Source organism: Octopus bimaculoides, chromosome 2 (assembly GCF_001194135.2).
Source record: "Octopus bimaculoides isolate UCB-OBI-ISO-001 chromosome 2, ASM119413v2, whole genome shotgun sequence".
NCBI classification, from domain to species: Eukaryota; Metazoa; Mollusca; class Cephalopoda; order Octopoda; family Octopodidae; genus Octopus; species Octopus bimaculoides.
In genome coordinates this window covers 162,080,784-162,097,529 of record NC_068982.1, presented here as the reverse complement: position 1 = coordinate 162,097,529, position 16,746 = coordinate 162,080,784, and the positions used below count along the sequence as shown (strand labels likewise).

The following is a 16,746-nucleotide window of genomic DNA, read 5'->3' as shown; positions in this document are numbered from 1 at the left end:
TACTGAGCTACCCGGCAAAATTGTTAATTATTAATTTTATTACTAATTGCTTTTTGCATGGCACTGGTACAGGAGCCAATCAGTGGGCATTGGTACAGGAGCATTGACCATGTTTGGCTGATGCATACACACACACACACACGAAAAAACACACATGTATGTATATATTCATAAATGATTAAGTCCCATCAGTAGATGGTGAGAAAATTCATTATTTACATTTGACGGATATCTGTCCTCAACTTGTTTGTTGTTAACACAATGTTTTGGCTGAAATTTTGAACCTGGGTTCTCATTCCTAAGGTATTTTTTGATGTTGTTGTTTTCATTATTATTATTCAGGTCACTGCCTGGAATCAAACTTGGAATCTTGGGATTAGTAGCCCACGCTCTTAACCACTATGCCAAATGCCCACAGGCAATTATGGAGTGAATTTTAGGGCTTATAAATCGAATATTTTCCTATCCTTCCTTAATACCGGTTCCCATATGCTACTCATATCTGCACTGGGCTGCTTAGGAGGTTGTTGTGTCCTAGCATATGTGCTGCTTCTTTTAGTTTTCATATTTTCCAGTGGTGTTCTCTGCCTATTATTTTAACTTCATCTCACAGGGGGAGGTGGTCTCCATTTTTCCACACATGATCAGCTATACCCGATTTATCAATATCTCCTCATGTCACAGCTTTGCGATGTTCGTCTACTCTTATTTTGAGGGGGTGACATGTTTCACCTTTGTATAACCTACCACAGCTGCATGAGATGGAGTACATGCAGTCTTTGGTCATATTCTCTTCTATTGGTGGTTTTACTCGAAGGAGATATCTGCAAAGTGTTGTATTACTCTTGAATACTGTCCTGATGTCATATGGGCCGCATATCTTTTGTATCTTTTTGGAGAGGCCTTTCACATAGGGTAGACAGACTGTGGACAGTTTATTGGTTTCATCCTCTCTTTTCTTCATAACAAGACGAGGACAAATATCCGTCAAATGTAAATAATATACATAATTCCTCATGTCTTAAACATAGAACTCTGGTGAGAAAATGTTTCAAATTATGGATGAAATCTTCATTTGTAATTTTAATGCCACAAGAATTGTTTGTGTATCTGTTAATGACATTTTACTACAATCTCTCTCTCTCTCTCTCTCTCTCTCTCGTATATGCATGCACACACGCACACACATTTAGTTGGAAAGAAAGAAAACCAGCAAAAGTAACTTACCATCTAAGTCAGCACTTGTGCGCGTCCCTGCAGCAGATGATACTTTCAAAATTGGAACCGGTTTAAGTGCAGACATTGGAACAAGACCTTGACAAGGCTCTTTCACCTCAGTAGGTAATGTACGCACAAGGCACCAATCCGGCTGTCCAGGAGGGCAAACATCTATTAGTTCTACTTGTTGACCCTTCTGAACACTCAGGTCCCATGTAGATGTAGCTGAATAGTCAACAATGACAACTGTAACATCTGAAGAACACTGCAATAAATAAATAAATAAATAAATAAATAAATAAACAAATAAATAAATAAAGATTAATTAAATTTTAAAAATCACTTTCAATAAATACTTAAAATATATAAACCTTAACATGTTTCTAAGAATCACAAGAACTCCTAAATTTGGTCTTGTTGTTGCTGTGTTGTTCCACGTTGGTCATGATCATACAAACTTTTAGCAAGCAACGAGTCAGTCAAATGACTAACAATGACTGGCAAATGTCATGTTCTGAATATATAAATTTGGTGTTTTAACCTGTAGTGATCCTTTAGTGAACCATTACTACCAACACTCCATAATGTGTCTTAAATATTAAAATATAGTCAAACACTATAATGTTTATTGATATACTATGGTTGTGTTTAAAATGTGATTTAACAAAAAGTTGTCACATAAAATAGGTATGGGACTTTGAATCTACTCAACTCTCACATTATTACACATGTCCTTGCCATCATTTAATGTCTGTTTTTCATGCTCACACAAGTTGGATAGTTTGATAGGAGCTGGTGAGCTAGAGTATTGTGCCAAGCTCTGCTGTCTGCTTTCATATGGTTTCTACAACAGGGTGTCCTTCCAAATGCCAGCCACTTTATAAAGTATACTGATACTGGATGCTTCTTACATGGTGCCAGCACTGGTGAAGTCACCAAGTAAATTGTAAGACAAAGATCCCCTTGACTGAGAGGGGGAGTGGTTTTTTGGTGGGGTAATGAGAGGTTAAACTATGAAAGTGAGACAGAAACTGGTGTCTTGCTCTAGAGGAGATACATTGCTAACCCGGTCAGCGGAGTAGGTGGAAGGTGAGAGAGAGTGGAGGTGGAAAGATGGCAGTGAAGATGTGCCAAGATGTACTTTCAAGGTACAAAGAGGTGAATGCAAGTGGAATGTAATAGGAGTACTGGACAGGATAAATGAACAAGGAATTCACAAGAGTGTGAAACAAGAGTAGAAGATGGGAGAAGAAAAGGAATGGAGTGAGTGGTGAACATGGGTATGTAAAGGAATAATAGGATAGCAATGACACAGTTGGGAGAGAGAGAGGGGACAAAGTGTCACTGGGCTACAGGAGAAGTGGAGTAGAGAAATAAACAGTTGCTTCATTGGTGTAGAAAGATTTAATGTAATGCTTGGCTGGGGAACACATAATACACAGCACTGCCTGAACTCAGTTTTGCTGAGGTGGGAAGGTCTTTTCAAGAACCTAACATTACAAAACATCTCAGTCCACTGTCATCTCTGTGAAGCTTAACATATTGAAACTGGCCCTCACTATTTCATCCCATGTCTGTCTGGGTCTCCCTCCCACTTTAAATGATTGGCACTTTTTTATACAGTTGTCCCCATTCATATGCACTAAATGACCAAACCATTCTTCTCTCCTGCATGCTACATCTGATTCCTCTTATGTCTAACTTTTCTCTCAAACAAAGTAAATTCACAGATAACAATTGAAATACTTGCATGGTTTTATGTTCTTATCAAAAGTATTACCTTTATATTGTATGTAAGTTTGTGTGTGTGTGTGTGTGTGTGTGTGTGTGTGTGTGTGTAACAATTCTCCCAATTATCTGTGTCATGTCAAAGTGACCTGCATGTCTTGATTAACATAAGAACCACTTAACAATGTCATCTTTGAATAGAGACATCTCTATAAAAAAAAAACAATAACATTTGACAGCTGGCACTAAATCTTATACAATAGATGATATAAGATACAATAATGGTACATTTACAATTCCTTCAGATGTCTGACGGTTGTTTAAGTTATAGTTACACAACATTAACCACAAAAAAAAATAAAAGATTATTTTCCTCTAGGAACAATTGCACGATACATGGTTTCTTTGCGTATATGAAGTTAGTCTTCTCAATTTTAAATGGAGAGCATAAAGTAATTAACAAAATAAACCCACAATTTCACACAGACATAAATGTACACACACACACACACATAAATAGAAACATATATACAAAGCAGTGTACATAGGCATATGTAAACAAACATATTTTACATAAACATAATGTACACATACATGCATACACTTACACACTGATATCTACTAAGTTTTCCTTTACCATTGTAGCAAAATACATTTTTAAAACTGCAACTTTATTTTCAATATATTCTTCGATTGTAGTAGTGTTTCTTATTTGTAGTTACAATTTACTGAAGAAACAAAGACTATGTACAAATGTGATGACAGTTATTTTGTGTGTGTGTGAGAGAGAGAGAGAGATATATATATATGTACACACACACACACACACACACACACACACAGAGCCAAATCTCCTTCAGATGATACTTTATTGAAAATAAAAACAAGGAAGGACACATTAACCCCTTTGTTACCATATTTCTGTTGAAATACATTGCCTTTGTTTCAATGAGTTTGAAAGCTATGAAGAACTTACAACATTAATTTTGACATTATTAAGCTGGTGCTCGGAACATAAATTAGCAGGAAATTTTGATGGCAATATTTAATTAAGATCAATTTAAAATAGGAAGTTTGTATCAAAGAACTAGGTACAGTTTCAGGTGCGACTTTATGAAAAGGGTTAAATGATGTTATCCTACTTACATACACTACAACTGAATCAAAGACATGAAGGTCACTGTTAATGGCTGCTGGATCAGGTCTGATGAGGGACTAAACAACAGAAACCCAGCCAAATCACCCCACCTCACTACACACTGTAGTATAGCTGTGTGACAACTCTAAGTATTGTCAGTGTAATGTTATGAAGAGACTTAATGGTATTGATCGTGTAAGCCAATATTTACATATTTCGGCTGACAGCCAGAATTAACCAATAGTGTGAGATTTATGGTGATGTGTATTTTCACTAACTCTACTTAATGTTTGGGAACATGCCATAAGCAGGGTGGGCAGCAGCTGGGCGGGGGATAATGCTGAGAGAGAGGAAGAGAGGGAAAGAGGAAGAGAGAGAGAGAGATATTCAAACATTTAATACTCTTACTTTAGGTCTGGATGTCAAAATTTAATACATTTTATTCTGGGATTAAAGCAAAAAACTGCAAACACTCCCACATGCACACATATGTCAGTATGTAAATGAATCTGTATAGACAGACACATGTACAAAATGTTTGTAACACACAAAGTTACACACCCTAATGACCAGAAGTCCTAACTTTCAATACATGAGTGCAGAGAGGGGGTAATTTGGCAAATTTTGTAGGGTGGGGCGTAGTTCATTAAACTTTTTTATCAACTGAGTAAGTTTGAATGTCAAGTTTTGGTCTGGTAGGATTTGTATATGCAGTAATCACACACACACACACACACACAGACACACACACACACACACACACACACAAATATGATGATGGAAGTCAACTAAATAATGATTATGACTATTGCTTATCAATGAGTTACAACATAATTTTGTTTTAATTGATGCTTTGTAGCTTCAATCACAACTGCTACATATATCTCTTCTCAGTTTAATGCAACGTAGAATGATGACAATTGGTGTTGTGTACAAACATAAGTATTTCTAGACTGCCTACAGACAAGTAATGTTTAGAACGTGGGTAACTCTTTCAGGTGGTGATGATCTATTATTAGCTTGCTTTCGTTCATATAACCTCGAGTAACTAACATGACCAGCCTTACAAAGACACACACACAATTCCCCCCCCCCCCATCAATATCAGTTGATGTCGTACAGTTTCTATTGACAAATTCCACTCATAAAGCATTGGTCAGCCTGTGGAAATAGTTGAAGACACCCGCCCACAGTGCTATGTAGTGAGAACAAACCATATGCTTTCCTAACTTGTTGGGTCCTTTGTGTACAGAGATAGCAATTCTGAAGAACTGAGGCTGGAGCATGCTTTTGAGTGACTTTATGCCAATCAATCAAATGGCTCTTTTCTGGGTACGGTCTAAGATGTTTGTGCATATGTCAGCAACACTGTCCCACTTCATTAAGGACTAAAATATCTTCTAGCCCTTATGAGAAAGAGCCAGTTAATGAAATGCAGTCTTACTAATGTTAAGGATGTGCTTTTTGCCAAGAGGGAATCACAAGATAGCGAGACCTAACAACTGGAGTGATTCTGAGGACTTGAACTGAGTGCTACTTATGATGACAAGGAAATGTGGTACAATGCTGTTTCCTTGATAAAAGCAGATTTTTCCTTACTATTGAAAGAGACAAGACTTGCATATACCTAGTGAAAGATGCTTTCAAAATCTGTTTATGGAACCAATGAGTTTGGTATGTTGTGATTAGGTTGCAAGTGGATAATACATGGTTAGAGAATGTTGAGGATAATGAAAAGTAATATCATCTGCATAAGAATGGAAGTTGTTTGATGAGGCAGTAAGTTACTGATACGTAAAAGGAAGAGAGCAAACTCTGGGGTAAAGGAGAATTGATAGAATGAGCGATAGAAATATGCAGCAACAATGCAATCTAATAGGAAGCTACTGATCCAAGAGATAAGGTACAGATGGAGCCCAAACGCAGGAAGTTTTAAAAGGAGCTTTGCATGAGACATCATGAAAACTCTTTACTGATGCTGGGGATGACAATATTTCTTTCACTAACCCCCTCCAACAAGAGCCCTTTGGATAGGTGACAGATGAGAGTAGGTCAACAGTGGATCAGGCTTTATGAAAATCACGTTGGTGGCATATGAGAGAGAGAGAGAGAGAGAGAGAGAGAGAGTATTGGAAACATTTTTAATGGCTGATTCCATTACCTTAGATCAGGGGGTCACCAAACTTTCACAGCGGGCCAGATAACTGAGAGAATGACGGACGCAGGCTGCATAACCATTTTGTTCAGTACAATACAGTCAATAAACAACAAATATAGACAACCAACATATTTACTTACCAAATAGTTATCAAAGAAGGCGATGTTAGCAATAAGATAGTCATATCACATCCAGTGTGCACATATCCGAATCTCACAAACTAGGCAGCAAAAAAAGTTAGTGAGATTTGTGAAACTGGTGTTTAGCGCTTAAGATATCATTAATATTTGCTTTAGAAATTCTGCATCCAATCAAGAGAATTGCTTTCAAATGTTCATCAGTCAACTTTGTTCGATGTGCTGACTTCACATATTTCAATTTTGAAAATGTTTGCTCACAGACATAAGTTGTTCCAAACACTGATGCCATACCAGAGGCAAATGAACTCTCATTGCAGGTACTTACACAAAAGGTACAGTATGGTGGCGGGCCGGATGAACTGACCTCATGGACCATAGTTTGGTGACCCTTGCCTTAGATGTATTAGAAATAAGTGCAATAGGGCAATAGTTAGCAAGGTCAGAGAGTAATTCTTCTTGGAGATGTTATGGATGTACACATTTTACAAATGAAAATGAAATTTGGAAAAAAGTAAATTTCTGCACATAGCTAAAGCAAAAATCTAGAGGAAATATTAGTTACAAGTGTTTTGTAGTATTAATATATCTATGGTATAATATATACATAAGTATAACTGTTTGTAATGACTTAGTAAAATTAGTTCTTTTCTAGTTACTTTATGCCAAGGTCAAGTTGCCTCTTTTTTCTTTCTTTTCAAGATTGATAAAATAACTACCAAAGTACTGGGCTGTGATATAATCAACAAAATATTCCCTAATGGCACCACTCCAGCTTGGCCACAATCCAATGATTGACAATAAAAGAAACCCACACACACCCAAATGAGCCAATTTGTGTGGAGATCTTTCTACAAAGAAGAAAAATGTTCTGTTTCATTGTTGCTTTAGTCTTTACAGAAAATCTAATTGAAATAATTGCTGCCTGTTATAAGAAGAGAAGTAAGCCACATTGGCTGGGAGAAGAACTCATGGTTTAAGCAGCAAAAAGAAAGAACAAAGAAAACCAAACTGACTGAGAAAATAATATATGGTTCAAGTAAGTGGGTCATGAGAAAATATTAACTCTTGACTAGACACAACTCCAGTAGTTTCTATATCCTGTAGTACAAGCCAATCAGAGAGCTGCTATGCTGCTTGCGATGCTATGCACAATACAAATCTACAAATAATACCTTACAATCATGGGAAAGAAAACAGCATATGAATAATATAGACCAACATATACGTCTAGAAAGACAGGATAATCATGGCCAGAATGCCTTTGATTAATAGGTCTTCAATTGAAGTTAACTTGTGGCTTAAACATCTACTACATAATTCTTTCTATGTCTCTATTCTACCCACTGTAATAATATGAATAGATTTATGTCAAATTGTATGAAATGTAACAAAATAATATATTCTAACATTAACATAAGTTACAGGGTTGAATATAGGTAATTATATCAACCACAGCAATTAACTAGTATTGGTACTTGACTCTTGAAGAATGTAAGGTCAACATGGCCCCAGTTTATATCCAGAATACAAAGAAATCTAAAAACATATTGCAAGTCATTCTGTTCAGTGCTCTGTTGAGTCTGTCAATCCCAAATATAAAAAGGTAGGGTTGCTGTGTCCCACACTAACATGAGATTTGGGCCTGTGATATACGTATCTTACAAACATTAGTAATATAAAATGAGTGAAGCGTAATATGAATTATGCTTCAGTAATATAAATTGAGTGAAGTTTCTATATAGAGGCCAAACTGGGCCAAGACTGATAAAAAACAAGAGGTTGAGGATAAATAACGAAGTATTTATTACTCAGTAGCAGTTAGTTAAATGTGTTATATAACAATTTCAGATTAAAGGAAGAGTGTGGGTCATGCTGGACAGTAACGATAGGACTCTTCTATAGTGGCAATATCAGTTCACTTGAAGCTTAACTTGAAATTTCTGTAAAAGAAGTACTGAATAGGAAGGTGTTAAAATGGGCAGGAGAAGGACACTGCATTTCTAAGGAAGAAAGTTTTGTCAAAGAGTTTAGAAAGCAGGAAGGATTAATACACTATTAAAATAACATAAGAGGCATTATCAGGTTACAGTTATATCTAGTAAAAAGGGTTAACAATGGTCCACAAAAGAAATCCACATAGAGTATCATTATCCAGTCTACTTCCAGTTAAATGGTGTGGTTATTATTGTACTTAGTGGTATTGCTGGTTATGATATACAGAGCAAATATAGGAAAAATTATAATAAACACAAGATGCAGTCTATACTATTTGTTCCTTATGTATGTTTTGCCATTGTAACTATTTGCATCTTCTGCAGTGGCTGTTCATAGTGCAGTAAGATGCAGATGTAGATTTCCAATAGTTCATCACCCTATTACATTATCTCCTGTGTCAACATAATCTAATAAAGTGTTCCTTTGATGAACTGTTGGAGATCTGCATCTGTATCTAACTGCACTACGAACGTCCACTAATAGCAAAACATATATAAGGAACAAAACGTATGTAAGGAACTGCAGCTTGTGCTTATCGTACTTTTTCATGCATACGTATGTGTACACACACATCTATACTTATAGACAGACAGATATTAATCATCATTTTAATGTCCACTTTCCATGATCACATGGACTGGATGGAATTCATTGAGATAGGATTTCTATGGTTGGATGCCTATCTTGTCACCAACCCTCACCTGTCCCCAAGTAAGTTAATATTTCTCTATGGCGGGACATATTTCCGCAGAAGATTAGACATGAAAAACATTACAACTATCACACAATGTCAAAATCAGGAGACAATAAAACAAACACACACAAACAGGCTTCTTTCAGTTTCTGCCCACCAAATCCACTCACAAGGCTTTGGTTGGCCCAAGTCAATAGCATGAGCTCAAGGTTTTGTTTTCCAAAAACTGCTGCTGTTGCTTCTGCTATTACTACTGCTGCTACTGCTACTACTACTACTACTGCTGCCACTGCCACCACCACCACCTATACTACTACTACTAATAATAATGATGATATTTGTGTGGTAGAAATGTTGACTTTATAAAGATCTAGAAGTATTTAGTATCAAAACATGAAAAAAAAAAAAATTCAACTGAATAAAATATATGAAAGGGTTGTGAAGAGAGTATGATCTCCATCATCATCATCATCATAATCATTGACAGAATGAGCTGGTTGGCAAAGCAGAACAGAGAAGCCAATTCATTTGTGAAAGATATGTGAGGGAGTATAATATTCACACACAAGAACATAGTCTCTTTCTCTCTGACTCCCCACCTTCTCTCTCTCTCTTTTTCTTGCATGCACGTGCACACATACACAAACACATGCACGCACGCACACACACATACACACACACACACACACACAGTGTTGTCCACAGTTTCAAGCAGTTGCAGAAACTATTTTGTTGAACAAAAACTCTGTCCTAACTTGAAGTCAGGAAATGATTGGCCAAAGATATAATCCCAGCCTGAAGCCTTACTAATGAAATTACAAGAAAGATAATCATAATAAGTACTTTATGTAGGAAACCTATTAGCACACAAGTGATGTTAACCAACATATCAACATTGCAGGAATATTCTTACTGTATCTCTTTCTACACACACACACACACATTCTTCTCAGTATCTCTCTCTCTCTCTCTCTCTTTCCTCGTCTTTTTTTCTCTTTCAATTTGTTGCTGTCTCTTCCATTCTATCTCTCCATCTTGCTCATTCATTCTAACTTGCTCTCACTCACTCACTCACTCACTCACTCACTCAATATCTATCTCACTTTTGCTCACTCTCTCTCTTTATGAGATTTATTTCTCAAAAGAATTTCTAGGCTCAACTGTTTCTTTTGTTATTTCTCAAAAATAAAAGTAAATATAAATAAATAAATAAATAAATAAATAAAAAAACTGAAGTCTGTAAACAGAGAGTCCATTGATTCTGCGACAATATTTATAGAACAACAGTGGGTGGTAGTGGGAAGAGGATGAAGGTAAATGGCTGACATGGCTTCCATATTACTTACCGATATAGATTATTGGATATTAGAAACAAGTCTCTTACAAAGAGTTGATTACATAAAATTTCAAAAATATCATTCTTTTATTGTGTTCATTTTTTCAGTCACTTGGTGCTGCCTTTGAAGGTTTTAGTCAGTTAATAATGTCAAATGTAATGGGGTCTGGAAACTTATTTAATTGATCTAGGAAGGAGGTAAAGCAATGTCTGCCTGGGTGATATCTGAACTTGGATCATAAACAAACATAAACAAATTCCACAAAGTAGACTGCCATCCATCTGCCCAAACACAGATATTTTTTTAACTAAAGGCTTGTTGAGTGTATGTATACATATCTATGTGTGTGTACATGTGTTTCATAAACAACAGAAAGAGTATACATGATATATATTCATTTGAATGACATTGGTGATTTAATGTCACTAGTCAAGGTTTCCCTCTTGAAGTAGTCTTTCAGGCGAAAAGCTTTAAAGTCCATTGTTGTCTGGATGGCTGCATCAAGTGAGAAACTGAATAGCAACAGAGTGAATTACCAGCAGCATGTCAGAGTATGTGTGAATAACTGAAATGTGTTGATATACGAGACAATAATACTGAATACCAATTTGTTAGAGTTTTAATTTAACTCAGTGTTTCTCAACTGGGGTCCATATAAGATTTGAGGGAGGGGTTCACAAAACAAAATAGTAAATTGGGGTTTCACAAAACAAAATAGTAAATTGGGGTTTCACAATAGTATTTGAAGAGCCCTTGAATAAGTTTTGTTGTATGTATTGATTTGTATTGCAAATGAAACAGCTAGGCTTCCTTCTCTAACATTTTACATAGTTCGTCCTACAAGAAGTCAATGTGTGAAAAACAAAATAGGAATTTGGAAGAAGCATCCATAAAGCTAGTTTTTAAACATCGAATGGCTATGTGGGGGGGGGGGGTTCCACCAAAATAAAATAGTTATCAAAGTGGTCTATAGGTTGAGAACCCATGATTCAACAGAATCAAAAGTTAGGATTCAAAAACCTTAGGGTAGCTAAAATTTGTTTCATCCAATTACGTTATACTGCATAATCACATTCCTCAATCTTTTAGCCTCTAACAGACTGTCTTCTTTTGTCTGTTCTGGAGTAAACTGGAGTGGAAAAAGGACATTTTAAAGACACATCTTTTACCAATGGATTCTTTTTATTCCTATTTCACTTGGGCGGACCCTCATAGCCATCCAATGTCTAGAAAGTCCCATTATATTTTTACAATTAAATAATATTTGGAAATGTACAGTAAAAAGGTTAAAATATTTAGTGCATTGTAGAAGTATAAGCAATTTATTGCACCTAAATTTTGATAACAAAAAAATCTTATATGGAGCCCGATTGATAACCACTTCTCTAAAAGAAACTAAAAGTCTGATGAATATGGTTCTGCAATATAGCATAATTATGTGAAACAAATTGTATCCACCCTGTACCATTGAATCAGCTTTTGTGTTTTCATTCATTTTCACACACACACACACACATATCATTTAAGTATATATGAGCATGTATAGAAATACAAGTATATGCATGAGAAGACATACATAAAAGAAAACATACAAATCTGCACATATAAATTCCAATGAAGGAACCTTGGATCTAGGTTAGAAACCAGTTCTTTCTCTATTTGCAAGAAATCTTGAAATAACAACTGAATAATGACATACATACATACTTACATGTGTGTGTGTGCACATGCACGCATGTGTGCATGCATGCATGTGGGTACGCATGTATGCACACACATACACACATATATTCAAACACACAACCAATGGGCTTCAGCACATTATCCATCTACTAAATTTCACTCATATGGTATTGGTCAACTGGAAACTATGGTAGAAGATACTTGTCCAATAAACTGTGTAACAGGATCAAAGTTGGAGCTACATGATCGTGAAGTGAACATTTATTTTTTTTCTGTTTGTTTTGGTAACCAGTTAGTAATTAGGTAAAAGAAGAAGGGGTCTCATTTAGGCTCACAACAGTCAAAAGCATAAAAACAAAATGTTTTTGAAGATTCTTTTAACTAGGAGTTGGTCTTTCCAACAGTTGTCCTCTTCTGCAGCTTCCATCCACTTTAATCACTCAGTACGTCTTTGCTCAACTGTTATCCTTCATACGTATTACATGACTATACCAGCTCAGTCTTCTTTCTTATACATTAAAACTGATTCCTGTTATACTCAGTTTCTCTCTTACCTCCCTCTGTTGTTCAGACACAGTAACACTACACATCCAACACAGAATGCTCACCTCATTTTCTTTCACCTTTTGCAATATCCTTTCATTCAATGCCAATATTTTGTTGCCAAGCAACCTTGCACTTATTACACAAGAATCACGCAATCTACCCTTCACTCAAACAGAAAACTTTCATAACCAGCAGAAGTAATAAATAATGTCCAAACTTTTCCTAACCCATTCTTGCTCGGGCTAGTGTGTTTTCATAGAAAGAAATAAACATCTTTCTATTTGTCTCTCTCTTAATATATAAAGATATATACCCTACCCTTTATATAAATATGTGTGTATATAAAAGGAAATTTGTTTGTCAATAAAAATATATTCAAAATATCAATTAATGATATTGAATTAATGACGATTAAAATGTAATTGAATCAAAATCTTATTGACTATACAGCATACACCAATATGTAACTCTAAACCTATTCTCCAGTAGTTATGATAATTAAAATGTGTCTACAACAGTCCACACACACACACACACATGGTGAATTCTTGGTTGCTGCTTTTGCCACTCCACAATACTTTTTTTAAAAATCTGGCTTTAGACATTATCAATAATTAATATAACTATAAATTACACACAAATATATATATATATATATATATATATATATATATAACAATAGAATGATAAAGAAAAATAAACTATGTTTTCTTTTTATATTGAATTTTCTTCAAAAAGAGATAAGGTAATGCAGAAATAATTATCATATTTCTGTAGAATAGAATTAGCGTTAATGATGATGATAAGAAATCTCTTTATTTTTGTCACAAAGATGGCAGACCAGTAAGCATTACAGGGACACACAAGAGGGTTTAAATAGAAAATGAATGAAATGGAGGAGGGGGGAACAAAACTCCAAACAAATGAACAGTATATACAATATACACATACATGAGGCAGTCCCATGAGCACGACTGTCACAAAGGCCTTGATCAAAGAACTCCACTGATTCAGGATTCTCTAGGCTACCAAAGTGTGTGCCCTCTCCGAGCTGTTCTCCTGAATCTAACAGCCCCATTCACTAGAGCTATGCTCACTACCCTCACTCACCTTTCAACAAATTTAAGGAAAATAGTACCTGCCTCTTCAAGAAGGATTAGAAGCCAATGTTGATAAAAGTTTAGCTGATGAGGAAAATGTTTATCCTCAGTCCTTTCAATAATGTCCATGACATAAAAGTTTTCCCCATAGCCACCAGACAAAGGTAGACTGCTTGTTCTTGGTTAATGGAAAGCAGTAAGAGTTTGTCCTAAAAACAACTGCTGTGTGACCTAACACTGCAAATTAGCAATGCTATGTCACTGAATGAGCACAAGCAAAATAGTTTCATCATGTAGCACACATCTGAGACGGTCCCAGCGGGTGGCACTTATGTGCCTATAGAGCTATCTCAAACTTGCAATGCTGCCCATCTACTGCAGTTTCAGGTTAGGGATTTCTGGAAGATATCTAAAGTTCCTAGTTCAAAGCCCTTCTAGAGATCTTTCAGCAGTGGAATTGAAAAGCCTCTGGAACAGACCAGCTAGTTGGTTCTTGTTGATGCTAAGAGTTTTCCCACAAACATAGCTCTTTCCCACCTTTATAGAAAACTGACATGTAAGTTACACTGGTCGCATTGCCTAACTGTGATGGAGTGTGAGTACCTGATAACATTTTAGATGCCAGATGCTAATATTGTTTCAATGTAGGGAGAAAGCAATAATTTTTTACTGATTTTGATGAATATCAATACTTCACTTCTACTTATTTTATTAACAACTTGGGAGGAAATAAAAGTAAAGTTGTCACAGCTTAAAATAATAACTTTCTTTAAAGCAATGAAACCGTAAGACTGTAAATGATATGGAACTGTGTTTTAGGAAAAAACAGAACAGAAAAAAAACTTCCACTTTCGACACAGAGAAATTAACACTATACAACTATATCCTATTTCAGACAATAATGATGGTGGTGGTGATAATAATTTCTAATATGAATCAAACCCCACACATTTGTGGAGTGGGTAAAGCTAACTCTGGGCAAATTAAACCCAAGTCTCTGTTGAAATCAGAATATGATGGTAAATATCTAAGCATTTAGTTTGACAGTTTTCTGTAACTACAAGAACAATAATGAAAATATCAAACTTTCAAAAGTTTTTAAAGAGTTATGCAAACCTAAATTATAAATATGTTTTCCCTAGATTAAAGTAAATTTCATATTTAAATCCTTAGATTTAAATCCTTTAGTATCAATGCAAACATTTCATTAATGAAATCCATAAAATAACATACCAAGACATTGCTATCGGTGCCATCATAGCTCTCAGCTCTTTTGTCTCGCACTTTTTGTTTCCAATGTAATAATCGAAAAAGCAACATTCCCAAATATTAGACAGTCATCCTCTTTTTGTGAAATCAATTAAATATCCGAGAATAGATTCCAGTGTAGTCCAACACAAAGTTGTTTGCCAAGTGATAATTCAAGAAGAGAAAAATGTCATCCCACTCATAGCTGCATCTGTAGAGATCTCTCTCTCTTTTCTTTTTAAGTCCATTTTCTGGAGAAAGTTTTCTTTTTAATTTAGCAGCTGACCACAAGGAGCATCACAAATCAATCAGTCTGTTACTATCAACACAGGCAGAAGCAAATATTTGACAAAGTCAATAAAATATAATCGATATGAATGTGTTAAATACAGATCTATAATGGGACAAGCACATTCACTGGAGTGAACAGTAAGACGAAGTAAAAATGTCAGACAGAGACTGAATAAAAAAACTTATACCACGTATACATTAGAATTGAACTATTACAACAGCGATGACAACTCCTGACACTAAGGCAGCAGTGTTTAGAAAATTTTCTTAGTATGATGAGAAGAGGGAAATTAGCAAAGCAAGCTGATAGTTTCAATGTCTGAGTGAAGAATGGTCTGCTGGTTGTATAATGTCTATTTATACCTGGATGTAGCAGCTGTTTGCTACAGGAGTTCTACTATTTATCTGCCACCACTGTTTTAGTATAGCAGAATGAGTGAATGAGAAAGAAATGCTACAACATAGAATCCCTTTATAATCTTAACCACCCCGCTCACCATCACCATTTGCAATTTGAGCTTAAACACGAGGGAATGAAGATATGTGTAAAGAACAAGAAATATGGGCTGAGAGTGTTAGTGTTGAATGGATATAATGGAATTTGGGTGAATATTTATTTCTTTCTAAAAACTTTAGTTGTCTTTCAGCACTATGGTAACAGGTAGTAAAGGAGTTCAATTCTTGGAGTGTAACAATATATAAATATATAACAATAATTATTAAAGAGAAAGAGAAAGAAAAGATATGAAATAATAACAAATGCACACACACACACACACACACACACACATACACACACACACACTATCATCATGTCAGCAAGCAAAAAAACAGATGTAAAAGCAATGATAATATGTATGATGTGTGAATGTGTATTCACACATACATATATACATACACACACACGTTTGTATATATATGTGTGTGTGTGTGTGTGTGTGTGTGTGTGTAATGTGGGTCTATATATGTGAATATATGTGTGTGTGCACACATGCACACACGTCTGTGTGTAAGTAATCTAGAACTGGTGTTGTCAATATTGTGCTATTTTATGTCCCATAACATAGTGACTTGTCAAAAAGGAACAGTACTGGGTTGATCTGACTGACAAAATTCTTGAAGACAATGTGTCAGTATGGTTGCTAATCAATGATTGAAACTGGTAAAAGAATAGGAGTGAGTTTTGAGTTTGCATGTGTGTGTGCATTCATGCACATATGTACATATACACACAAATATACACGTGTATGTATGCATATGTGTGTGTGTACATCTATAGTTGTATATCTAAATCTATATATATATATATCAAATAATAAGCAACACGGATTTCAAAAGTGATTGCAGTACGCACATTTCATGCTACTTCAATTTATTTAAGTAATGTGAGCATTACCTTAAATGCAATATGAAGAGCAATCTTCAGCTGCACGAAAAAATGTAGAAGAAAAGACATATTACAAATGTGGC

At 35.4% G+C, this 16,746-nt stretch overlaps 1 protein-coding gene across 7 annotated transcripts in view; it reads right to left on the bottom strand.

The window, feature by feature from the left end:
* LOC106875262 (kalirin) overlaps positions 1–16,746 on the bottom strand; it is a 551,716-nt gene that overhangs the window by 193,157 nt on the left and 341,813 nt on the right. For all 7 annotated transcript variants that reach the window (XM_052965684.1, XM_052965687.1, XM_052965686.1 and 4 more), the window contains one exon: positions 1,228–1,483. In XM_052965684.1, the coding sequence (XP_052821644.1) occupies positions 1,228–1,483 (256 nt within the window). The remainder of the gene's footprint in view (positions 1–1,227; positions 1,484–16,746) is intronic.